This window comes from Lipotes vexillifer, unplaced genomic scaffold (genome assembly GCF_000442215.2).
Source record: "Lipotes vexillifer unplaced genomic scaffold, Lipotes_vexillifer_v1.1 scaffold469, whole genome shotgun sequence".
Lineage (NCBI taxonomy): Eukaryota > Metazoa > Chordata > Mammalia > Artiodactyla > Lipotidae > Lipotes > Lipotes vexillifer.
Genome location: NW_006788006.1, coordinates 2,018,449 through 2,044,322, shown reverse-complemented (window position 1 = coordinate 2,044,322; position 25,874 = coordinate 2,018,449). Strand labels below are relative to the sequence as shown.

Sequence of the window (25,874 nt, the reverse complement as noted above, 5' to 3'; positions counted from 1 at the left end):
TGGAGTGTCCTATAAATATCAATTAAATTTATCTGATCTACTGTGTCATTTAAAGCTTGTGTTTCCTTATTAATTTTCTGTCTGGATGATCTGTCTATTGGTGTAAGTGAGGTGTTAAAGTCCCCCACTATTATTGGGTTACTGTCGATTTCCTCTTTTATAGCTCTTAGCATTTGCCTTATGTATTGAGGTGCTCCTGTGTTGGGTGCATATATATTTATAATTGTTATATCTTCTTCTTGGATTGATCCCTTGATCATTATGTAGTGCCCTTCCTTGTCTCTTGTAACATTCTTTTTTTTTTTTGCGGCACGTGGGCCTCTCACTGTTGTGGCCTCTCCCGTTGCGGAGCACAGGCTCCGGACGCGCAGGCTCAGCGGCCATGGCTCACGGGCCCAGCCGCTCCGCGGCATGTGGGATCTTCCCGGACCGGGGCATGAACCTGTGTCCCCTGCATCTGCAGGCGGACTCTCAACCACTGCGCCACCAGGGAAGCCCTCTTGTAACATTCTTTATTTTAAAGTCTGTTTTATCTGATATGAGTATTGCTACTCCAGCTTTCTTTTGATTTCCATTTGTGTGGAATACCTTTTTGCATCCCCTCACTTTCGGTCTGTATGTGATCTTAGGTCTGAAGTGGGTCTCTTGTAGATAGCATGTGTATGGGTCTTGTTTTTGTATTCATTCAGTGAACCTGCGTCTTTTGGTTGGAGCATTTAATCCATTCACGTTTAAGGTAATTATCGACATGTATGTTCCTATTACCATTTTCTTAATTGTTATGGGTTTGTTTTTCTAGGTCCTTTTCTTCTCTTGTGTTTCCCACTTAGAGAAGTTCCTTTAGCATTTGACCTAGAGCTGGTTTGGTGGTGCTGAATGCTCTTAGCTTTTGTTTGTCTGTAAAGCTTTTGATTTCTCTGTCAAATCTGAATGAGATCTTTGCGGGTTAGAGTAGACTTGGTTGCAGGTTCTTCCCTTTCATCACTTTAAATATATTGTGCCACTCCCTTCTGGCTTGTAGAGTTTCTGCTGAGAAATCAGCTGTTAACCTTATGGAGTTCCCTTGTATGTTATTTGTCATTTTTCCCTTGTTGCTTTTAATAATTTTCCTTTGTCCTTAATTTTTCTCAGTTTGATTACTATGTGTCTCAGCGTGTTTCTCCTTGGGTTTATCCTGCCTGGGACTCTCTGCACTTCCTGGACCTGGGTGGCTATTTCCTTTCCTGTGTTAGGGAAGTTTTTGACTATAATCTCTTCAAATATTTTCTCGGGTCCTTTCTCTGTCTCTTCTCCTGCTGGGACCCCTATAATGTGAATGTTGTCCCAGAGGTCTCTTAGGCTGTCTTCATTTCTTTTCATTCTGTTTTCTTTATTCTGTTCTTCAGCAGTGAATTCCACCATTCTGTCTTCCAGGTTACTTATCTGTTCTTCTGCCTCAGTGATTCTGCTATCGATTCCTTGTAGTTTATTTTTCATTTCAGTTATTGTATTGTTCATTTCCATTTGTTTGTTCTTTAATTCTTCTAGGTTTTTGTTAAACATTTCTTGCATCTTCTCGATCTTTGCCTCCATTCTTTTTCCGAAGTCCTGGATCATCTTCACTATCATTATTCTGAATTCTTTTTCTGGAATTTAGTTGTTTTTCTGGGGTTTTATCTTTTTCCTTCATCTGGGACATAATCCTCTGCCTTTTCATTTCATCTATCTTTCTGTGATTGTGGTTTTCCTTCTGCAGGCTGCAGGATTGTAGTTCTTCTTGTGTCTGCTGTCTGCCCTCTGATGGTTGAGTCTATCTAAGAGGCTCGTGCAAGCTTCCTGATGGATCCCGAAACGGGGCACGAACCCGCGTCTCCTGCATCGGCAGGCAGACTCTCAAGCACTGCGCCACCAGGGAAGCCCTGCCTTTTCATTTTGTCTAACTTTCTGTGATTGTGGTTTTTGTTCCACAGGCTGCAGTATTGTAGTCCTTCTTGTGTCTGCTGTCTGCCCTCTGGTGGTTGAGGCTATCTAAGAGGCTCATGCAAGCTTCCTGATGGGAGGGACTGGTGATGGGTAGAGCCAGGTGTTACTCTGGTGGGCAGAGCTCAGTAAAACTTTAATCCAATTGCCTGCTGATGGGTGGGGCTGTGTTCCCTCGCTGTTGATTGTTTCGCCTGAGGCGACCCAGCACTGGAGCCTACAGCCTCTTTGGTGGGGCTAATGGAGGACTCCGGGAGGGCTCACACCAATGAGTACTTCCCGTAACTTCTGCTGCCAGTGTCCTTGTCCCTGCGGTGAGCCACAGCCGCCCACCCCCACCTCTGCAGAAGACCCATCAACACTAGTGGTAGGTCTGGTTCAGTCTCCTATGGGGTCACTGCTCCTTCCCCCGGGTCCTGGTGCGCACACACTTTGTGTGTGCCCTTCAAGAGTGGAGTCACTGTTTCGCCCAGTCCTTTTGAAGTTCTGCAATCAAATCCCGCTAGCCTTCAAACTCTGATTCTCTGGGAATTCCTGTTGCTGGACCCCAGGTTGGGAAGCCTGATGTGGGGCTCAGAACCTTCACTCCAGTGGGTGGGCTTCTGTGGTATAATTGTTCTCCAGTTTGTGAGTCACCCACCCAGCAGTTATGGGATTTGATTTTATTGTGATTGCACCCCTCCTACCAGTCTCACTGTGGCTTCTCCTTTGTCTTTGGATGTGGGGTATCTTTTTTGGTGAGTTCCACTGTCTTCCTGTGGATGATTGTTCAGCAGTTAGTTGTGATTCTGGTGTTCTAGCAAGAGGGAGTTCTAAGTACTTTTTAATTCCCTTTGTGATCTCTTCTTTGATCCTTTGGTGTTTAAGAATGTGTTAATTTCCACAAATTTGTAAATTTTCCAGCTTTCCTTCTCTTGTTGATTTCTAACTTCATTCATCTTATTGTGGTCAGAGAAGGGACTTTGTATGCTATCTCTCTTTTTAAGCCCACTGAGGCTTAGTTTGTAGCTTAACCTATGGGTCTGTCCTGGAAAATACCCCAAGTGCACTTCAGAAGAATGTGTGTTCCATTGTTGTTGTTAGGTAGAGTGTTCCGTACATGTCTCCCCCTGTTCTGTTCCCCACAGAATGGCCCACTGTCAGGTGGATCGGCCAAGACATAGGGGTCATCTCACTTGGCGGGAGCCCTGAACAAAAGGCTCCAGCAGCTTTATGGACCATGGGGTGGGGTTGGGGGTGGACAGGGGAGAGAGTTAGGAGTGGGAAAGTACTCCAACTGGGGAGGGATGTCTTCAGTGTTTCCTTCTGACCATAAAGAGGCCTTGGCAGAGGTGTCTGAAGAAAACCTCTGCCCATGGTCCGTTATGCTAAAGAGACCTGGGAGTGGAAATTCTGGGCTGGGAATGCAAACATGCAAAGAGCATGGCCAGCCAGGGACCCTGAGTCCTTGGCTGCATCTTGCCTCAGAGACCTCAGTGCATACCCACCCCTCACCTCCCTACCCTACCCCCACCCCGTGAGACCTGCAGGCCTGTGGGCAGGCCTGAAAAATCACACATACGTTCTTAGCAGGGAGCTGGGCTCCGCAGGAGTGTATGGGACGAGGATGCCAGGCCAGGAAGTGTGGGTGTCCCCCACAGGCAGGCATTCCTTGGCTTGTGGCTGCATCACTCCAGTCTCTGCCTCCATCTTCGCCTGGCCTTTTTCTCTCTGTGTCTGAATTTCCCTCCTCTTATAAGGACACCTGTCATTGGATTAGGGCCCACTCTACTCCAGTGTGGCTTCATCTTAACTAGTGGCATCTGCAAAGACCCTATTTCCAAATAATGTCCCATTCACAGGTTACCAGGGGTTAGGGCTTGGACATGTCTTTCTGGGAGACACACAAGCATGCTGTAAGTGACCAGTCCCCTTGATTCAGTGTCTTTCTCCCCTAAACTGGGCAGAGCATGCACTGCCAGAGTTTGCCTCTCTGAACCCATGTTTTGGGTGGTCCTGTGATCACAGCTGTCCTGAGAGACATTCATGTGTCCGATTATGGCGAGTCAGGGCCGAGGGATAACTTGCTCCTGTCACACGCTGTGGGGTGCCTCTAATGCTTATTTCTGAGCTGCGGGGCAGTTGCGGGGGGCACCACCCTGGGGCCCAAGGCCATACGGCTGGGCTCCTGTGTTCCCGCCTGGCCGCTGCGGCACGGCCGAGAAGAGCACACGGTTGTCCGTCTTTCCGCAGTGACCCATCAGGCGAGGACACACTCAGCGTGCAGGTCCCCGACTCCATCACCAGCTGGGTGGGTGAGGCAGTGGGTCTGTCTGCCGAGAGGGGCCTGGGCATTGCCGAGCCCATTCTGCTGAAGACCTTCAAGACCTTCTTTGTCGACTTCACCCTGCCCCGCAACGTGGTCCGCGGGGAGCAGGCCAAGATCCCGCTCAGCATCTACAACTACATGGACACCTGCGTCGAGGTACCGAACCCGCCCTCCATACACAGCCTTTCCCATTATGGGGGAGAGGGGTGGCATCCTTAATGGCAGGCAGCAGAGGGAGGTGGGGTCATCCTGGGGGGGAGGGATTGGAGGGGCACGGCACCTGGGATGTGGGGCAGGCAGGGCCGCATGGGGTCGTCCTGGAGGGCCGTGGGGGACAGCATCTGTGATAATAGTGAGGCAGAGGCTGGATGAGTCCACTTCTGCTTCACCAGCTGTCTACACCTGGGCAGGTTGGGGGTGGGAGTGTGTGCATGGCGGGGTTAGAGGGTGACAGATGTGATGGAGCCACTGTCGTTGACTCCTGACCCTGCAGGGCTGTGGGAGGGTGAGTATCATATGTAACGCCATGGAGTCAGGTGATCTCGGAGAGACAGCAGCAAGCGGTCTTGAAGCAGGGTCTTAGTTCTCTGCCCAGGAACTGGACCTGGGTAGCCTGGATGAAAACCAGGAATCCTAGCCACTAGACCACCAGGGGCTAGAGGCTAGAAGCAAAGTTTCCCTGGCTGTTGCTCTGTTTGAAAAGTGAATTTCTCAAAGAGGCAAAACCTGCAGAAACAGGTGAAGTTTATTATGAGAGACACGGCACAACAAGTGGGAGAACGCACAGAGAAACTGTTGTTTATTTAAGACAGAGCAAGGCAGAAATACACACCCAGAGAGGAAGGGTGTGGGCATCCTCCCTAATGAGGAGGAGTGCAGTAAAGAGGCCGTTAAATCATTTATACAGGGCAGTTCTTCCCGGCCTTTGTTTACCTTTGGCCAGTTGTCAGCGCCTTCTCTTCCCACATCTGACCTGCCCTAGGACCCGCTCCAACATGCTTGCGTATCTTTTTGCCAAGATGGATTCCAGCACAGAGGCCTGTGGGAGGTTTGGCATCACCTATTATGGAGTGGCGCCCCCTCCTTTTTGACCCCCGAGGAGGCTTTCTGCGCATGTGTAGTCAGGGAGGTCTCCTTGACCTCAGGAGTGGTCATCTTATCTCTTTACTCCAGCAGAGCTCAGCTCCTGCCTTTAACTTTGGACTTGGAGTGTCTAGGGAAAACAAAGTTCCAACTTGCTGGGCTTGACAAACTCCAGCTGTCCAGCCCAGGGGCCCCTCTACCTCCTACCTCAAATCCCCCCCTGAGAGACGTGAACCCCAAGAAGTCTTTATTGGGGGGGTAAAGGGCGACAGGGTCTGTCTTCTGTAGCTCCTTCAGGCTGGCAAGGGGCTGGTAGACCCGACCTAGTTGGGGTCACAGAGCTGTCGCCTTATCTCATCAAGGGGCCCCAGGGTGACTTCTCTTGTTATCTCTGTGTCCAAATTTCCTCTGAGAAGAGTCCCTGTTTTATTGGATTAGGGTCTACCCTAATGACCTCACTGGAACTTGATGACGTCTGCAGAGACCGTAGTTCCAAATGAGGTCACATTTATAGGTACCAGGGGTTAGGATTTCGACGTATCTTCCTGGGGGACACAATTCAACCGATAACAGCTACCCCAAGGAGGTGGGCTTGGGGATTTCAGACCCTCATGAGGAGGAGGGATGGCAGGCAATGTGGAGGGAGCCGTGAGGACCAGGGTCAGGTGGGGGCAGGATAGGGAAGGGGTGTTTCGGGGCCTGAGCGTCCGTGTGGCTGCAGGAGGGCAGGGGCACCCTCCTCCCCTGCCTTTGTAATCCTTTTGCACCATCTCAGCCTGGATGTCAGCTGAGGGGGGGTGGCAGGAAGAGAGAGGAGGTGGGCTCCCAGAGTTAGGGGCAGCCCTCAGGAGTGGGAGCTGGGAGCAGAGACTGCAAATGGAGGAGTGAGTGGGGTGCAGGGCCAGGGGTCTAGCTGGGAGCAAGCCTGCTTTCTGCAGGTTGGCCTGGGGGTCAGGCTACAGGTCTCAGCCTCACCCCAGCCAGCAGGGAGAGCCTGCTAACCTTGTCCTGGCCCTGCCCATGTGTGTGCACCCGCCCCCCCTCAAGGCTGCCGGCACATTCCCCACCGAGGGCAGAGATGGGAGGGGCAGCCCCAGGCCAAAGACACTGGAAACCAAGAGATTGTATCCACCCCCTGCCCAGATTTCTGGCTTTTCTTGAAAAACAAGGCCTTCTGGCCAGGGAGTGATTGGAATTTGCCACCTGAAGGGCAGCGAGGCTGCTGGGGGTGGAGGTCCTGAGTGGAGGTGGCGGATCCCCCGCGGCACAGCTGTAGTCCCAGCGCATACGTGTCTCAGCATCCCCCAGACGACCCTTTGAACTTCAGCTGGCTGTTTCCATTTACCAGCCCACTTTGTCTCAGTTTCCTTATCTGAGTGTGAGAGATCTACCCTCACCCCCTGCCCCCTCGGCTATGTCTGTGATCATTTCTGAGCCTGGCCCGGAGTGGAGACAGCAGCGTTTCTCTGAGTCTCAGCTCAGAGGCTGACCTTGAGCTTCCATGAAATCATTTACTCCTTTTTTCCTTTGCAAGTTCTATACCTCTGCTGACTGATTACATCTACCCAAGAACGTGTTGTTCAGAATGCCGTATGCTGGCCCTGAGGCCAGTAAAGGACCCCTCCCATTACCTTCTGCCTGGCACAGTCCAGGTTTGAGGCTGGTATTTGCATTTGACTTCCCAATGCTTATTTGAGCCACACGTAATGTACTGTCACACAGGAACTTCTGTCTTGGGTCTTTAATGAAAAGAAAATCCCAAGTGAAAAAAAAAAAAGTGGTCAGTGCAGGTCTGGAATAGAAATGAAACACCCAGAGGCCACCAGAAAGGAATTCCTGCGTATAAAATGTGAGTGATTCGAATTCATTCACTCAAAAGCTATCGCCCGATACCTGATGCGTGCCAGGCTCTGTGTGGGAATCTGAAGACCCCAATGCTCAGGACGTGGGGTCTGCCTGAGCTCACCTGGAGCTCTGATGCCACCAACTCGGTGTTCTTGGGCACGCATCTCTGTGCCCAGTGCTGGGTGGATGATTTTAACTGTATCATTATCAAGTGCCCACGTGGGCTGAGGAAGGAGGGGCTGTGATGGAATCATTCCCACTTGGGAAGCTCAGAGAAGCATCTTCGTATGTTCAAGGTCCCCCAGGGAGTGAGGGGCAGACCTGTGTTAGAATTAGGTGTCGGGAATTGCCCAGCCGTCCAGTGGTTAGGATTCTGCGCTTCCACTGCAGGGGGCAGAGGTTCCATTCCTGGTTGGGGAACTAAGATCCCGCATGCCGTGCCACATGGTGCGGCCAGAAGAAAAAAAAAATAGTCACCACACGTCAATTTCAGGAACCACCCTCCCTGCCCCCCCGCCCCCCGCCTCCATGTGCCCGTCCTGAGGTTCCAGGAAAACAGGCACATCCAGACCCCTCAGCCTGGACAGCGGGTTCCATCCAGCACCTGGAAAATGTATCTCACTGATGCTTGACGCTTGAATTTCTTCTTTCCTCCCTGGAAGAACTTTCTAGAAGAATGCTGTCTCGAGGGGAATGGGGGAGCCCCCAAAGCACCCTGCACCAACCGTTCTCATTCAGGTTCTACTGGGCCTGCCCTTGGGCAGGATTCAGACACTGTCACACTTGCCACTGTAAAGCTTCCTTGTACACACCTGCATGTGTGTGTGACTTAGGCACGTCAAGCCTCTGAGGCCCAGGGATCGCTCTCGTCTGTTCAGATCTGTTTCTTGAGCTCCTAGCAGGGCTCCTGAACCAGGCGCTGCCTGTGTGCTGGTTGAACGAATGCATGTGGAGCAAAGAGCCTGTTGTAGATTGAGGGTTATAAACACACACACGTACACAACATGCACGCGGAGACATGGTGTGCACAAGCGCACACGTGTAGAGAGCCATGCTTGCACACGTGTGCAGAGACACTTGCCTTCACTCGTGTGCACTCACACATCGTGTAATGCTACGCCTACACACATAGGTGTGCACACAGAGACGCATGCGTGCACGGCACACACATGACGCATACACGTGTGCACACCGAACACTGTTATGACTCGGTGGACCTCAGTGGTTGGAGACAGGGTCAGATGAAGTTCCCTGCGGGGCCTGCATGTGGAGTGGCCCCTCTTATCCCATGCTTGGCCAGAGAGACAGCCCTTGAATTGACCTTGGTCCCAAGGGAGAGCTGGACCAGTGAGGGTTCAGGGGGCCGAGGGAAGGAGGGGGCTCCCAGCAGGACAATGGTAAGTAGTTTGTTCTGATCAGAAGTGGAAAGAGAGCCTCCCAAAGAGAGCGTGGCTTTGGGGGAAAGGCTGCCAGGGTGGACAGAGTGCAGTGGGCAGTGGGGTGTGTTGGGAGGGCACACAGATTCCGGGCACCATGGTTCTTGCCACACTCTCCAGGTCTACGTGAAGATCTCAGTTCCCAAGGGCATCCAATTTGTCGGACATCCTGGCAAACGCCATCTGACCAAGAAGACGTGTGTGGTCCCTGGGGAGATGGAACCCTCCTGTGTGGTTCTGTCCTTTGGCGACCTGGGTCTCAGCAACATCACAGGTGAGGGTCATGTGCTTCTTTGGGCACCTCCACTCTCCAGGCCGCCAAGGGGTTCAGGTGCAGAGTCCAGGCACGGGTGAAGGGTCCGTGGGGCAGAAGATGAGATCAAAGTGCAAGACAGCTGCTGGGGATGCAGGCCAGAGGGAATGATCAGGAGGTAGGGGGCCTCATCTGGGGGAAGCCAGTCTCTTAAGATGCCAAACCGATGTAGCACACACATGCACACACACTTGCACACATGCATACATAGGCATGCACACACATCCAGCCTACACCGTGCACACGTGCGCATATGCACATACACACACGTATGTGTGCACGCACACCTGGGAAGCCTGGGACAAGGGTGGGGTACAGAACAGCGCCGGGTAGGGACCTGTTCTGAGAGCCAGCACCGAGTACTCAAATCTCCGCAGCCAAAGCCCTGGCTTACAGAGAAACGAGCTGCTGCCGGGATGGGAAGTTGGTCAGACCCCCGGAGACTTACGCTGACAGGAGGGTCCCCATTGGGAGGGATCACATCCGGCGCGGTGTGATGGTCGAGGTAAGCTTATGTCCTCACTCGAGGCACTTGGCCAGGGCCTGATTACAACAGTGAGGTTGGGGCCGGGCAGTGTGGTCCCTTCCCAAGCCAGGGCCAGGGTAGCCCCCATGAATCCTGCTTTGGGGCTTGGGGCAGGTGACGGGGCTGCCTTGCTGGAGGACTGCGGCATCCATCTCCTCTCCAAGGAGCAGAGCAGGCTTTGGTGAAGTGATTTGGGACTCACACGGGCTGCAGGGAAGTGTCCTCCTGACCCCCGGCTTGATCACCTTGGAGGGTGGTGTGCCTCTGTCTCCTGGCTGTCCGTTTGTCAATAGGCAATTGTAGGGACTGTGACCCATCATTCAGAGGGTTGTCCTTGGAATGCCCGTGTGGGAAGGACACGGAGCCTCCAGCAGGGGCGCCCAGACCACCGCCCCCCACCCCACCCTCCCCCCCCACCTCCGCCCCCCGACCCGTCCCAGAGCTGTGAATCTGGGATCTGCCACTTACGCATGGGGCTCAGCGAGTGTCTTGTTATTCCCACTCTGCTCTGTAAGACTGGGATGCTCATGCTTACCCCATAGCGTGGGGAAGGTTGGAGAATGCACACGGCACTTCACAGTGCTGGGCTTGTAGCAGCAACAATGCCCCGTCTTTTCTGGGCTGCTCAGATGTATCAGAGCCCAGAGCTGTGGAGAGACTCCTGTTTAGTGCTGCATGGAGAGCACACAGCAGCCCCACTGAATCTCCTCACAGTGGCCCTGAGTCTCTGCCCCTCCCCAGTAGCCCAGCTGCAAACAGCTGCCCTCCCTCCCGGCTGCGGTCCTGGCGGAGCTGAGCACAAATGGTTCCCATCAGCGCCTGGAGTCACACACGCGCTGGGCGGAACTCCTGGAGGTGGATGGGTTACTGCTGCAGCTTTGTTGACACGACGTGATGGGCTCCTCCGGTATGAATGTGTCATCAGATGAGGCACGCGATCTCTGTGAGCCAGCAGGATAGGATGGCCTCAACAGGAAATGCAGAGACCCCTGGTGACCCTTTGCACAGCCTGAGCATGCTCCCTGGACCACAGCCTGCCCTACCTCAGTCCAAGGAGGCAGCGAGCTCCCCAGTGTGGCCAGCCTGATCTGGAGGCCTGGAGCTCTTGTCTTCTTCCTCTGCAGGAGGAATTTCTAGATGCACAGAGAAGGATTCTCTTATCCTCAAGCCTTTCCTCCCTTTCATGCTGTTCAGCAGTGTCCTATGTCTGCAGCATCCACTGGTCCAGCTCTGTACAGACAGCGCTGGAGGACAGGAGGTATGAGTTAGGCATCAGAAGACTTGAAATGTCAATGCAAAAAAAATGAAGGATGAATTAGAAAAATGGATTTATGAAATAGGAGGCACTGGGTGCACGGCTTCTCCCATCTCATCCCACCACAGAGCTCTGAGCGCATGGGTCGCTCGCTCCATCAGTTATACGATGGAGCCTCCCAAGACACCACGTGCCACCTGCCGGGCAGGAGTCTGAATACAACAGAAAGGCCATTCCCGAGAGACACGTGGTGGGGAAGCAGGTGATGGCCGAGCTGTCGTGGGTGTGTATCAGGAGGAGGGGCGGCGAACGCCATCCCTCCTGGATCCCCAGCTGGCCCAGGGGATTGTGACCTTTTGCATTTCTGCTGGAAGGCTGAGGGCCTTCCATCACCCCACCGTGTCTCAGTGAAGTTCACAGGATCAAAGAGGAGGCCGACATAATTCAGACCCATGAGGGGAGCCTGGCGGGCATCACGGGAGTGAGAGGAAGTCTGCCTTCTTGGCTTGGGGTGGGCTCTGGAGTGAGAGCCCTGGATTCAAACATGAAACTGCTGGACGGTTAAATGAGAGTGTGTGGAAGGCATCTCTTGATGCCTGGCCTGAGTGCTAAAGAAAAGTGGTCTGTGGGGCTTCCCTGGTGGCACAGTGGTTGAGAGTCCGCCTGCCAATGCAGGGGACATGGGTTCGTGCCCCGGTCCGGGAAGATCCCACATGCCGCGAAGCGGCTGGGCCCGCGGGCCATGGCCGCAGAGCCTGCGCGTCCGGTGCTCCGCAACGGGAGAGGCCACAGCAGTGAGAGGCCCGCCTACTGCAAAAACAAAAACAACAACAACAAAAAAGTGGTCTGTGGTCATCCAGGCATTTATAATGGTCAACCGGGGGAACCTGGGCATAAACCAGGGACACTTTTTCCGTTTTAGGATATGTCCATCAGCTGATGAATGGATAAATGTGGTGCAAGGGGATCCAGTTACCCAATACCATGGAATATTACTCAGTCATAAAAAGGAATGAAGAGCTGATTCATGCAACAATGTAGATGAACCTTGAAAATATTATGCTGAGTGAAAGAAGCCAGACACAAAAGGCCACATAGTGTATGATCCTATTTATATGAAATGTCCAGAACAGATAAATCCATAGAACAGACAAGAATGAAGCACTGATCTGTGCTACAAGGTTGTAGAAAAGTCTTGCCAAAGGTAATAATGACATCATGCAGTGACCATGTTTTGGAACCTGGTCAGGAGCTGCCTTGAGCACAGAGGCGAAGGAGACTGGAACCCAGGATCAGCTAAAAGCCAGGGCAGCATGGAGGAGAGAGGCTGGCACCAGGGTCCCCTCTGAGTTGAGCCAGAAAAGAAGACAGGGTGGAGTGGCCACGAGCGGCCCCATTGGCTGCTTCAGAGGCTATGCTGGGGGTGGGGGTGTGTCCAGGAGGCCCTGGATGGTCAGCCAGAGCCAGAGGCCCTGCTCAGCACCAGCAGAAGGGCTCAGATTCTGTCTCTGGATTTGCTTGTTGTGGACATTTCATATAAATGGAACCATACACTATGTGGCCTTTGCTGTCTGGCTTCTTTCACTTAGCGTGATGTTTTTGAGGTCCGTCTACATTGTTGCATGAATCAGTGCTTCATTCTTTTTTATGACTGAGTAATATTCAATCATAAGTATGTTCCATTGTATGCATGGACCACATTTTGTTTATCCATTCATCCATCGATAGACACCTGAGTCATGAATCATTTTCATGATTGTACAGCTATCACGGGCTTACAATGGCCAGGCCCTGTCCAGTGACTCAACCCCTTTTCCAGCAAGGGGCTGAGCTGATAGATCGGTGAGGGGGTTGCTGAAGTCCAAGCAAAATCTCGGGGGTTCACCCTGGAGCCTGTGGCTGAGCAGGTGGCCTGTGGGCTCCATGTCGGGCCTTCTGGGTGTGAGATGACAATCCGGCTGCTGGACAGCTCAGCATCATCCACAAGGGTGCGCTTGGCCTCTCGGTGCCAACCACGGGTGATTTTGCTAAAGGTTTGCTAGCGAGGTGTGCAGTGTGGGTGTCAGGTTGTGGCTTGCGTGGGTGAGGCAGGACCCAGGTGCAGGCCCCTGGGCGTGGCCCCGGGATGATAGCAGGAAGTGGACATGATCCAGACAGGTGCCTCCTGGACTCATCAGTACAGACCCAGGATGGATGACGCCCATCTTTGCAGCTTCAACAGAGGACTGGGGGTGGGGTGGGGGGAAGAGAGAGATGAGAAGCTCTAACAAGAGCTGACTGTTGAGTAGCACTGAGAAGATGCCAGGCTCTGTCTGAAATACGCCTAACCCTCACATCACAGTGAGGTCGGCACCTTCATCACCCCCATCTTAGAGATGACAAATTGAGGTCCAGAGAGGTTAAGTGAGTGGCCCTTGGTCACCCAGCAAGGAGTGGGTGTATTAGAGTGCTGCGGATAAACAGAGCCAATAGGACATATACATTTCTCTAGGAAGAGATTTATTATAAGCAATTGGCTTACACGATCATGGAGGCTGAGAAGTCCCCATGGAGGCTGAGAAGTCTGCCATCTGTGAGTTTGAAAGCCAGAAGCATCGAGGGCAGAGAAGATTGATGCCCCAACTCAAGCAGTCTGGCAGAGAGAGAATTCATCCTTCCTCTGCCTCTTGTTGTATTTGGGCCCTCAATGGAGTGTTTGGGGGCCACCACGTTGGAGAGGGCCATCTACATCACTGTCCACCAATTCAAATGCTGACTCCTTTAAGACAAGTCCTCACAGGTATGCCCAGAAGTAACATTTGGCCAGATGTTTAGGCATCCCCTGGCTTACACAAGTTAGCAGATAAAATGACCCTCACAGTAGGAGGAGCTGGGACCCCAGGAGGCTGCCTGGCTGCAGTGGCCAAGCATTAATCGTCTGAGGTCTGACCTCAGGTGGCCCCAGCTCACCGATTTGCTGATGGTGCTAAAAGAGATCTGGAAAAGCGAGAGCCCCACGGGCCGTTCTGGTCAGACGAAAGCCCACAAGGTGTATTGGGTTAAATTCCCAGTGCTCCCTTTTAAGAGAACAAGCCAGGACTTCCCTGGCAGTACAGTGGTTAAGACTCCATGCTTCCACTGCAGGGGGCACAGGTTCGATCCCTGCTCAGGGGAAGTTCCTCATGCCTCATGGTGTGGCCAAAAATAGATAAATTTTTAAAATAAATAAATAAATAAGAGAACAAGCCAGCTGCCTTCTATTATTTGGGGGACATTGTGGAAAGGGTGGAAGCAGGAGCATGATGGACAGGAGACAAGGGAGGCATCGGACACTGGGACAGAGACCCCGTCCTTGGCAGACCTGGGTGCCCCCTTCTCAGTGCTCTTGGACATTAGATGGGGCCTCAGATCCTGGCAGCCTTCGAGTCATAGTGTTCTCTGCCCAGAGGGAGAAGCTGGGCTTGGAGCTGGGCCAAAGGGGTGGCTGGGACGGTAGGATGGGGGTGTGAGAAGCATGATAAGTCTAGGAGCGGTTGGTGAGTTTGTTTGACTAGAGCCCAGAGAAGGGGAAATGAGCCTCAGTTTCCCTATCTGGGCATGGGAGGTAGGTGACCTGGTCCACCTCTGTGTACCTGTGGTCGTGGTATCACCCTGCGGGATCCACACTCAGAGCTGCTGCCGTGGGAGGGCGGCTTTGCCCTTGCACTGGCTGCCACCCCCCCATTTCTCAGTTCTCCCCATTTCTCTGTTTCAGCCTGAAGGAGCCCCCCGGTCATACACCTACAGCGCTTTCTTCTGTCCCAATGGTGAGTTCCCATGCCCACCCTGCCAAGGACTTTGGCCCTTACCCCTGCACTTTTGCAGCTTTCCTGCTGCTGAGTGGACACCCACCATCCCTGGGAGCTGGGGACACAGCAGCAAAGCACTGATATGTCCCAGTTGGGGGCACCTGTAAGCCAGATTGAGAACTGGGCATCTGCCATGCGGGAAGTGAGCACATATGATGGTAGACTGCAGGCACCAATGAGAAGAGACTGCCATCAGGGGTAGGGCTGTCCTTGGGCCCTGGGCTCCTCACCCAGGGTCTGGGGAAAGGAGGTCTTAGAGTCACATCATGGGAAAGCTGTGGGAATGAGGGTGACCCAGAACCCAGGGATAGCAAAGGAGGATGCGGGAAATTAAGGTGGGTTCCAGAAAGTGTGAGATCTGGGGTCCACCTTGATCCCCTGAAATTGACATTATACCTGCCCACGATCTGTGAACAGGAAATGGGCACAGAGTGCCCAGTGGGCGGAGTGGCCAGACAAAGGCCTGTCGGCACCTCTGCCTTGTGGGGTCAGGGCAGTGCTGGGAGGAACATGAGTCTGAGCTGCCTATGGGAGGGTCTGCCCCTTCCCCATCCAGTCCCTCCCCAAAGAGCCCTCCAGCTTGGAGGTTGGGCTGGGCCTGGCACTGGGCACTCACCTGGCAGGTTTTGCCAAGAGGCACCTCAGAGGATCTGAAGTGGAGTCCCCTGGTGATGCCTACCCCCTAGGTGTACCACCTCCTTGTTCCCAAAGCATTCAGCACAACAGGTCCCCTGACCCACAGCACACTCTGGACACAGGCTTCCTTTTAACATCCCCCCCTCCCTTTTTTCAGTAAATAGCAATACATCACATATGTGCTCAAATGAGTTTTGACAATGGTGCACAAGCAATTCAATGGAGGATGGAGAACCTTCTCAACAAATGATGCTAGAGCAATTGGGCATCCATTGGCAAAAACGTGAAATTCGACTGAAAGATCATACCTTATACAAGAATTAACTCAAAACAGAGCATGAACTTACATGTAAAACTGTACAACTTCTAGAAAAAAAAACATGGGAGGAATCTTTGGGATCTAGGGCTAGGTAAAGAATTCTTAGACATATTACCAAAAGTATGAATGACAAAAGGAAACATTGATAAATGGACCTCATCAAAATGAAAAATGTTTGCTCTGTGAAAGATGCTGTTGATGGGGGGAAATTCAAGTTACTGACTAGAAGAAAATATTTCCAAACCCAGAACTGACAAAGGACTAGGATCTAGAATATATAAAGAGCTCTCAAAATTTAACAGTAAATAAAACAAACAATCCAATTAGAAAATGGGCAAAAGAAATAAACAGTTCACCGAAGATGTACAAATGGCAAATAAACACATGAAAAGGTGCTCAACATTGTTAACCATTGCAGAAATGCACATTGAAATGCAGTGAGTTACCAGTACACACCTACCAGAATGACTAAATAAAAAGTAGAGATAGCACCGAAAGATGGCCAGGATGTGGAGACACTGGATCTCTCATACATTGCTGGTGGGAATGTAAAGTGGTACAGTCACTGCTGGTGGTTTCTTAAAAAAGACAACATGCCATCAGCATACCCACCAGTAACTACACTCTTAGGCATTTATCCCAGAGAAATGAAGACTTATGTTCACACAAAAACCTGTATACAACTGTTCATATCAGCTTTATCTGCAATAGCCTCAAACTGAAAACAGTCTAGATGTCCTTCAGTGGGTGAATGGTTAAAAAATTGTGGTCCATCCATATCTTAGAATACTATCCAGAGTAAAAAGGAAGAAACTATTGATAACATGCAGCGACTTGGATGAAGTGGATTGAGTTTAAAAAAAAGTTCCTAAAAGGGTACATAAAAGATTCTGTTTATATGACATTTTCGAAATGACAAAATTTTAGAGATGGTTGTCATATTATTGGTTGTTAGGGCAAGGAGAAAGGGTGTGGGTGTGATGATAAAATGGCAACATTTATTTTTCTCCCATAAAATAAAATTGGAGAAATCTGAATGAGGATTGTAACAGTGCCAACATCCTATTAGTGATACTATACTAGAATTTTGTGAGATGTTACCATTGGGGAAACTAGATCAAGAGTACACAGATTTCTCTGTGTTATTTCTTAGAGTCACATATAAATCTATAATTATCTCAGTAAAATTTAAATTAAAAACGTTTTAAAAAAGCAATGCATGGGTACAAATACCATATGATTCCACTTATATGAGCTCCCTAGAGTAGTCAAAATTATAGGGTCAGAAAGTAGAGTGGTGGTTGCCAGGGGCTGGCGGGGAGGGGAAATGGGGGTTTATTGTTTAATGAGTATAGAGCTTCAATTTTACAAGATGAAAAGAGTTCTTGAGGTGGGGGGTGGTGATGTTTGCACAATGTGAATGTATTTAATGCCACTGAACTGTACACTTAAAGATGGCTAAGATGGCAACTTTTACATTGTGTGTATTTTACCATAATTTTAAAAATTGGGAAAGGAAAAAGCAATACCTGTGTATTAGAGAAAATTTAGAAAGAGAGAAAGACAGAAACTATCTCCTCTGGTTCGTACCCAAAGATGACCTCTTTTGACATTTTGTTGTATTCACTTTCATAGGATTGATTATTGTTTATTTTGGCATAGTTGTGACTCATGAGCTATGTAATTTTATGTCTTGCCTTTCTCACTTAACACATCCTGAGAACTTTTCCTTGTTACTGTAAAGTCGTTATAAACAGCATTTCAAAACAGCTTCAGTATGCTCCATCAAATGACTGCTCCAAAATTTGATCATTACGGAACATTTTGAAACATTATTGGACATTTATATATTGTTTGTACTTCTTATATCATAATCAACACTGGGCCAAATATATTTGTATTCAAAGTAAGGTCAGTAACATTTTAACATGTTTATTGAGGTATAATTGACATACAATAAATTAGACATATTTTAAGGGTAGTTTGATAAATGTTGACATGTGTGTACATCTGTGAAGCCATCACCACAATTAAGATACTGAAGATTTCCATTAACCCTAAAGTCACATCCCTTTGAACTCTCTCACCCTGTCCACTCTTGCCACTAGGGAACCACTGATCTGCTTTCTTTCTCTATAGATTACTTTGCACCTTCTAGAATTTTACATAAATGGGATCATACGGAATGTCCTCTTTTTGTCTGGCCTCTTTCACTCAGCATAATAATTTTGAGATTCAACCATACTGTGTGTGTCAATAATTCAGTCATTTTAAGGCTGAGTAGGAGTCCATTGGATGGATGTGTCACACTTTGTTTATCCATTCACTTTTTGAATGTTATTTTTTCAAGTTATTTCCCGTTTGGGGCTATTTCATATAAAGCTGCTATCAACATTCATGCACAATTCTTTGTATGGGTGATGTGTTTTCCTTTCTCTTGAGTCAATGTCTAGGAGTGGAATAGCTAACTCATGTAGTAGGTATGTGTTTAACTTTTTAAGAAACTGTCCGTTGTTTCCCAAAGTGGTAGTACTATTTTTCATTCCCACCAGCACTGGATAAGCCAGTTCTGCCCCATTCTTATCAACACTTAGTATTGTCTGTTTAATTTTAGCCATTCTAATAGGTGTCTAGTGGTATGTCATTGTGGTTTTAATTTGCATTTCCATCATGGCTAATGACGTTAAGCGTCTTTTCATATGCTTATCTGCTATTAGTCTATCTTTTTTTGTGAAGTGTCTTTTAACCTTTTTAAAATTGAGTTGTTGGGAGTTCCCAGGTGGTACAGTGGTTGGAATTCAGTGCTTTCACTGCTGTAGTCTGGGTTCAATCCCTGGTTGGGGAACTAAGATCTAATAAGCCGCATGGTGCAGCCAAAGTGAAATAAAGTAAAATAAAATTGAGTTGTTTATTTATATTGAGTTTGGAGAGATTTAAAAAATGTGTTCTGGATACAAGTCTTTTATCAGATGAATGCTTTGCAAAGGTATTTCTCCCAGTCTGTGGCTTGTCTTTTCATTCTCTTAATAGTGTCTTTTTTTTTTTTTTACCGACACACTCTTTTTTTTTTTTAACATCTTTATTGGAATATAATTGCTTTACAGTGGTGTGTCAGTTTCTGCTTTATAACAAAGTGAGTCAGTTATACATATGTTCCCATATCTCTTCCCTCTTGCATCTCCCTCCCTCCCACCCTCCCCATCCCACCCTTCTAGGTGGTCACAAAGCACCGAGCTGATCTCCCTGTGCTATGTGGCTGCTTCCCACTAGCTATCTATTTTACGTTTGGTAGTGTATATATGTCCCTGCCACTCTCTCACTTTGTCACAGCTTACCCTTCCCCCTCCCCATATCCTCAAGTCCATTCTCTAGTAGCTCTGTGTCTTTATTCCCGTCTTACCCCTAGGTTCTCATGACCATTTTTTTTCTTAGATTCCATATATATGTGTTAGCGTACGGTATTTGTCTTTCTCTTTCTGACTTACTTCACTCTGTATGACAGACTCCAGGTCCATCCACCGCACTACAAATAACTCAATTTCGTTTCTTTTTATGGCTGAGTAATATTCCATTGTATATATGTGCCACATCTTCTTTATCCATTCGTCCGATGATGGACGCTTAGAAAGCCCAGAGATAAATCCACGCACATATGGTCACCTTATCTTTGATAAAGGAGGCAAGAATATACAGTGGAGAAAAGATAGCCTCTTCAATAAGTGGTGCTGGGAAAACTGGACAGCTACATGTAAAAGTATGAGATTAGATCACTCCCTAACACCACACACAAAAAGAAGCTCAAAATGGATTAAAGACCTAAATGTAAGGCCAGAAGCTATCAAACTCTTAGAGGAAAACATAGGCAGAACACTCTATGACATAAATCACAGCAAGATCCTTCTTGACCCATCTCCTAGAGTAATGGAAATAAAAACAAAAATAAACAAATGGGACCTAATGAAACTTCAAAGCTTTTGCACAGCAAAGGAAACCATAAACAAGACCAAAAGACAACCCTCAGAATGGGAGAAAATATTTGCAAATGAAGTAAATGACAAAGGATTAATCTCCAAAATATACAAGCAGCTCATGCAGCTCAATATCCAAAAAAAAAACAACCCAATCCCAAAATGGGCAGAAGACCTAAATAGACATTTCTCCAAAGAAGATATACAGATTGCCAACAAACACATGAAAGGATGCTCAGCATCACTAATCATTAGAGAAATGCAAATCAAAACTACAGTGAGGTATCATCTCACACTGGTCAGAATGGCCATCATCAAAAACTCTAGAAACAATAAGTGCTGGAGAGGGTGTGGAGAAAAGGGAACACTCTTGCACTGCTGGTGGGAATGTAAATTGAAACAGCCACTATGGAGAACAGTATGGAGGTTCCTTAAAAAACTACAAATAGAACTACCATACGACCCAGCAATCCCACTACTGGGCATATACCCTGAGAAAACCGTAATTCAAAAAGAGTCATGTACCAAAATGTTCACTGCAGCTCTATTTTCAATAGCCCGGAGATGGAAACAACCTAAGTGTCCATCATCGGATGAATAGTGTCTTTTAAAGAACGGAAGGTTTTCATTTTAATGAAGCCCAGCTTATCACTTTTTCCTTTTATGGATTATTTTTTGTTGTTTTATCTAAGAAATCTTTGCCCAACCCTACATTTTCTTCTCAAAGTATTATAGTTTTAGGTTTTACATTCATAAAATGGCTATGATCTGTTTCGAGTTACTTCTTGGAGCCCATGCAAGGTATGGATCAGTGTTCCTTTTTATGCATCTGGAGGCCCAGTTGTCCTGGCATCATTTGTTGAAAAGACTTTTGCTATTGAATTGCTTTTGCACCTTCGTTGAAAATCAGTTGCTCATACATGTGTGGGTCCATTTCTGGACTCCCTGTTCTGTTCCATTGAGCATTTGTCTATGTTGACACCAGTGCTACACTCTTGTGATTGCTCTAGCTTTAGAGTACGTCTCAGTGTCAGAGGGTGTGAGTAAACTTGGTTCCTGTTTATCAAAGTTGTTTTGGCTCTTCTAGATCCTTTGAGTTTCCATATAAATTCTGGAATCAGCTTGGCAGTTTCTTCAAAAGACTCTACTGAGATTTTGATTGGGATTGGATCGAATCTATAAATCAGTTTGGGGAATAATTAACATCTTTGCAGTATTATCTTCTGACCCATGAACACGTTGTAGCTCTCCATTGATTTGTGTCTTTAGTTTCAGCAGCATTTTGCAGTTCCCAGCTTATGGGTCTTGCATGTCTTTTGTAGGATTTATCTCTGTGAGCATTTCATCTTTTGTGTGCTATTGACAAAACGGTCATTAAGCCAGCTCCGTTCCACCATGCTTCCTGCAGCTTCATGGGGAGCCACAGTGAGGCTGGCCCCCTGAGGTCCCGATGCTCAGCTCTGGGCATGGGCGGGGGGTGGGGGTAGGATGCTTCGATGCCCTCTCAACACCCCTTCTCCTTCCGCCCATCCAGAGAGAGTCCACATCTCCACACCCAACAAGTACGAGTTCCAGTATGTGCAGCGGCCGCTGCGCCTCACCCATTTTGACGTTGCCGTGCGAGCCCACAACGATGCCCGCGTGGCCTTGTCCCCAGGACCCCAGGACACGGCAGGCATGATCGAGATCGTTCTGGGAGGGCACCAGAACACCAGGTCCTGGATCTCCACCAGCAAGATGGGCAAGCCCGTGGCCAGCACACACACAGCCAAGATCCTCTCCTGGGATGAATTCAGAACATTCTGGATCAGCTGGCACAGCGGGCTCATCCAGGCATGGCTGGGCTTGCCTGGGGTGGGCATGGGAACCTCCTGGTCCTCTGGCATTGTTGCTTCCTGATACATGTGATAGGGGTGGGGAGGAGAGAAGGGAAACACAAGGCAGCTCTCAAGTTGCTCATAGCCTGCCTGGAGTTATGTACAAAAAACAGGTGGTGAGAGCTGTGGCGGAGGAAGTGCCCAGGGATCCGGGAGCTGAAGGGTGGTGGGTGGTCAGGGAGAAAGAAAGTGGATAGAACAGGTAAAATGGGGACTGTGGACTCTTTCTGAGTGGAGCAAAGGAGACATAGAAAAGAAGCAGCTGACACAGCTTCCTGGAGGAGGGATATAGCCAAGTGGGGTTTTGAAGTACAAATAGGGGTTTGCCAGGCAAACTCCAGAGGTTCCAGGGAGCCCAGCGACTTTGGAACCTGCAGATGCCACACTTGTGTCTCTGTTGGGTGTTTCATGAACAGTCTGGTTTCTCTCATCTCTGACTCCTTGAGAACCCCGCCCCAACCTATGAGCGCGGCCAAGGCCTCTGACCATGTCTGAGCACAGCTTCACGCTTCCTGCCAGCATCCAGCAGCCTTGGCCTCTTCTTCCAGGTTGGCCATGGTCCAGAGCCATCCAGTGACTCTGTCATCATGGCCTGGACCCTCCCCAAGACACCAGAGGTCCAGTTCATCGGTTTCTCCACTGGCTGGGGTTCTGTGGGCGAGTTCCGCATCTGGAGGAAGGTGGAACTAGATGAGAGCTACAGCGAAGCCTTCACTCTGGGGGTCCCGCACAGTGCCATCCCTGGGTCCGAGCGTGCAGCCGCCTCCATCATAGGTGCGTCTGCCCTGCAGCCTGATTTGGGGAGGACAGGAGCAAGAACCCAGGCCAAGGGACAAGTGTTTACTCTGGGCTCAGTCTCATACCAGGCTTTGCTGGGGACCTGTGCCCCGAGGCCTCCAGCCACACACCCACTCACCTGACAAGCAGCTTCTAGTGCCTTCTCCATACTGCGCACTGGGGCCAGACTCAGAGATGTCCTCAAACCCGACCTTCAGGGCTTCCTAATCTGGCTGAGAAGGCAGGTCCTTGCCCTGTGTGGGGCGACTGGGAGGGTGGGTGGTGAACTCCTTGAGGGCAGTGGGTCTGGGGTGATATACAAGAAGGCTGAAAGGCCAGGTGAAGTTAGCCAGGTATGGGGTGGAGGGCGGGGCTCCTGGGTGTCCAGCTGAGTGGGCAGGACCATTTCAAATGCTTAGAGCATTTACTGAGCAGGGGTAAGAGGCTGTGGCCAGGGATCTCTTGGGCTGTGGATTGTCTCCCATAGCCCAGGCATGGGAGTGGAAAGTGGGGACTGTGTGATCCATCTAGTGCTGGGAATTGGAAGGGTGAGGTGAGGGTGAGACGCCAGGAGGAGGCAGACAGGCCTGAAGGAGGGGTTCTTGGGTCTCTCTGACATCAGAGGATGGAAGCCCTGGGGCCTGGGCAGGGTGGTGGTTGTGACCAGATCAGAGGATATTGGAGTTTATGACTTCTGAAGCATGAGATCAACTCAAATGTGGCCTTGGGGATGAGTGGCACAGATGGAGATGAGGGTTGTAGGGGAGAAGGCAGATGGACAGCAATGGAGAGGAGGTGAAGGCAGGGACTTGTGTGCCAGTCAGTGTCATCAGCACAGTGGGATGGAAGGTTGGAGAAGAAGCTGGAAAACCCAGAGAAGGGTGATGAGAAAGTAGCCAGGTAGGCCCTGCCACAAGAGGAGGCTGCAAGAGCAGTGGCAGCCTCAGTGGGGCAGGAGGAAAGGCCGAGGAAGGAAGGGAGGTGCAATCAGGGGACAGTGGGGATTCCGGAGGGCCCATCAGCAATATTTGGGGCATAGAGGCCAGGGAGAGGAAGACAGGGTACTGAAGGGATGAGAACACAGTAGGTCAGAAATAAGAGAAAAAAAGAACTTTTAAAAACACACCAACAATACCACACGTGTAGGAAGAGTTTTATAAAAAATCTAAATACTCATGGTTAGAGAGAAAATCACATTTCATATTGAAAGTTAGAAAAAATATTTAGAATGGAATCGCATGGCTGGATTGACATCTTAACGTCCGTGGGATGCAGCCAAAATTGTACTAAGAGGGAAATGTATAGCCTTAATTGCACCTGTTTAAAAAGCCAGAAAGGAAAGAGCATTTAACATAATGAAAGGGTAGAGAAAGAACACCTGAGTTAAAACTAAAGAACACAGAGGGAGGTATGGAGGAAAGGGCCAGTGGGTGTTCACCAAAGCCAGGAGACCAAGCAGGCTGAGTGGGCAAGGGTGCAGCCCAGTTTCAAAGGGCAGCACTGGCAATCAGAGGATGGGTTGCCGGTGTTAGGCCACAAGTGGGCTCTCTCTAAGGAAAGCTGTCCATAGGACAGCCAGGGCACTGGGTGAGGTCAGTCCCCAGCCCATCCTTCTTTTTCTTCCCACCAGGAGATGTCATGGGGCCAACTCTGAACCATCTCAGCAACCACCTGCGCCTGCCCTTTGGCTGCGGAGAGCAAAACATGATCCACTTTGCACCCAATGTCTTTGTCCTGAAGTATCTCCAGAAAACCCGACAGCTCAGCCCTGAGGTGGAAAGGGAGACCACTGATTACCTGGTGCAAGGTACTGGGGGACACTGCCTGGGTGGAGGGGGTGGGGCTGCAGGTAGCCCTGACCATGCTGGGGGGCAGCTCACATGCCAAGTGTGGCAGATGTGGAAGAAGGCAAAGAAGTGGGTGAAAGAGGCCACTCTGGGTGGCCTGATGGGGTCCCTGTTAATAGGAACCTGGTGTCTGCACCTGTTAGGAAAAGGCTCTGAATGCTGGTAATCAGCCATGGGGAGAGGAATAGCATCTTTTAAAAATGTAGATATTTTGAACAACCAGAGCAGTATAATAGCATGATAAAAAACATCTGGGAAGGAAAAAAAATCCCTATAACCTCCCTGTCTTGCTGGCGCTGGGTTTACTCCTCTGCCATCCAGGGGCAAAGATTAGCTTTGCCACTCTTGGTGTCTCATAACATGGCATCCTATGGCATGCCCTCCACCCCCAACCCCGCACTGTGTGCATAAGATTCGTCCACTGGGCTGTGGGGACCTGTGGTCTGTTCACCTCCATTGCTGTGTGGGGAGACCATAGTCAGTGTGTCTGTTGATGGGCTTTGGAGCAGCTTCCAACTCAGGGCTTTTAGAATGGTGCTGCCATTAATCACCCTCTTAGTGGACTTGGTGACAACACGTCCAGATTTCTGTGTGGTGAAATCGCTGGGTCTCAGGATGTGTTCAGTTCATAATCACTTTGGAGACTACGCTATTTGTTCATCACGTGCATTTATGGAGCACAACATACTGAACTATGCTTTTGGACATACTGGGGTTATTTCCAGTTTTTTTTTTCTCTAAATAATGCAGCACTGAACATCTTCAGAAATAAACCACCAGCACTGAACATCTTCAGAAATAAACAAAGCAGCATTGAACTTCAGAAATAAATAACACAGCACTGAACATCTTCCATTGCCATGACTCAGGTCCTTAGGATAGGGAACAGCCTTATGGCGGAGGGGGCGGAGGCAGGGGGGCGGACAAGGCCTCTGAGGGCCCTGTCTCACCCACTTTGCACATCTAGGCCCCACAGGTAGGAGGAAGGGGGTGGGAGGCTGGAGGTGGGGTCTCACTTCTGTCATGGATTCCCACTCTGTGTCCTCGGGTAGGGCCTGCTTTTCTCAGTAACTTGGTTTCCTACCTGTGTAACAAGGGAGTTGTCAGTTGATCCCAAGGTCCTGGGGCCTCCTGGGCTCTGCTTCTAGCCTTGGGCTGGAGCTGAAGTGAAAGGAGAGCGTGGAGGGGGCTGGACCCAGCTCTGAAGCTGGCATCCATCTTGTGCCAGGCACGTGCCGCTCCATCCACGCTGCCCTGAGTTGCCTTCCCGGCAGCCTCCACACTGATGGTCCTCATTTCCCAGATGAGCAAAGTGAAACTCCTGGGAGTGAAGAGGTGCCCAAGATCTCATGGGGGCAAGTGGTGGGGGCTTCTCAGACTGCAGGCTCCCCTGGATCGGGGCACGAGGGGCAGCCAGGGCACTAGACCCAGCCAGAGGGAGATGAGAACCCACGGGCACAACCTTGGAAATTTCTGCCACCGAAAAGGACCCGCGGGTGCCTGGCTCAGACGATGCTGGCCCCTATCAGATGGGGAAACTGAAGCACGTGAAAATCTCGATTCCTAAGGCGAGTCTGCGGTCCCTGCCTCCTGGCCTGTTACGGTTCCCGCAGTTACTGTACTCCAAGGGCAGTCCTGATGATCTAGAACCATCTGTCCTTGTGGATGAGAAAATGAAAAAACTTACTATGAAGAACGTACAACTCTCAGATGAAAAGAGAACTCAGGGGTTGCCATGGGCTGAAGGTTTGGCTTCGAGAAGGCTGACCGCAGACTTCCCAGAACCCCAAGTCTGCTTGGTCCATCGTGGGGATGGGGGGCTCAGGTTCATGTGCTGTGAGGGTCTTGGAGGTGGGTGGGCCCTGGCCTCCCAGGGCCAGGCATACCTCAGTGGACTC

General features: G+C 49.9%; 1 protein-coding gene across 1 annotated transcript in view; it reads left to right on the top strand.

Moving 5' to 3' along the window:
- CPAMD8 (C3 and PZP like alpha-2-macroglobulin domain containing 8) overlaps positions 1 to 25,874 on the top strand; it is a 95,741-nt gene that overhangs the window by 48,664 nt on the left and 21,203 nt on the right. The window contains exons 20-26 of the mRNA XM_007461103.1: positions 4,192 to 4,423; positions 8,752 to 8,905; positions 9,322 to 9,449; positions 14,459 to 14,510; positions 21,010 to 21,308; positions 21,901 to 22,126; positions 23,760 to 23,936. Of these exons, the coding sequence (XP_007461165.1) occupies positions 4,192 to 4,423; positions 8,752 to 8,905; positions 9,322 to 9,449; positions 14,459 to 14,510; positions 21,010 to 21,308; positions 21,901 to 22,126; positions 23,760 to 23,936 (1,268 nt within the window). The remainder of the gene's footprint in view (positions 1 to 4,191; positions 4,424 to 8,751; positions 8,906 to 9,321; positions 9,450 to 14,458; positions 14,511 to 21,009; positions 21,309 to 21,900; positions 22,127 to 23,759; positions 23,937 to 25,874) is intronic.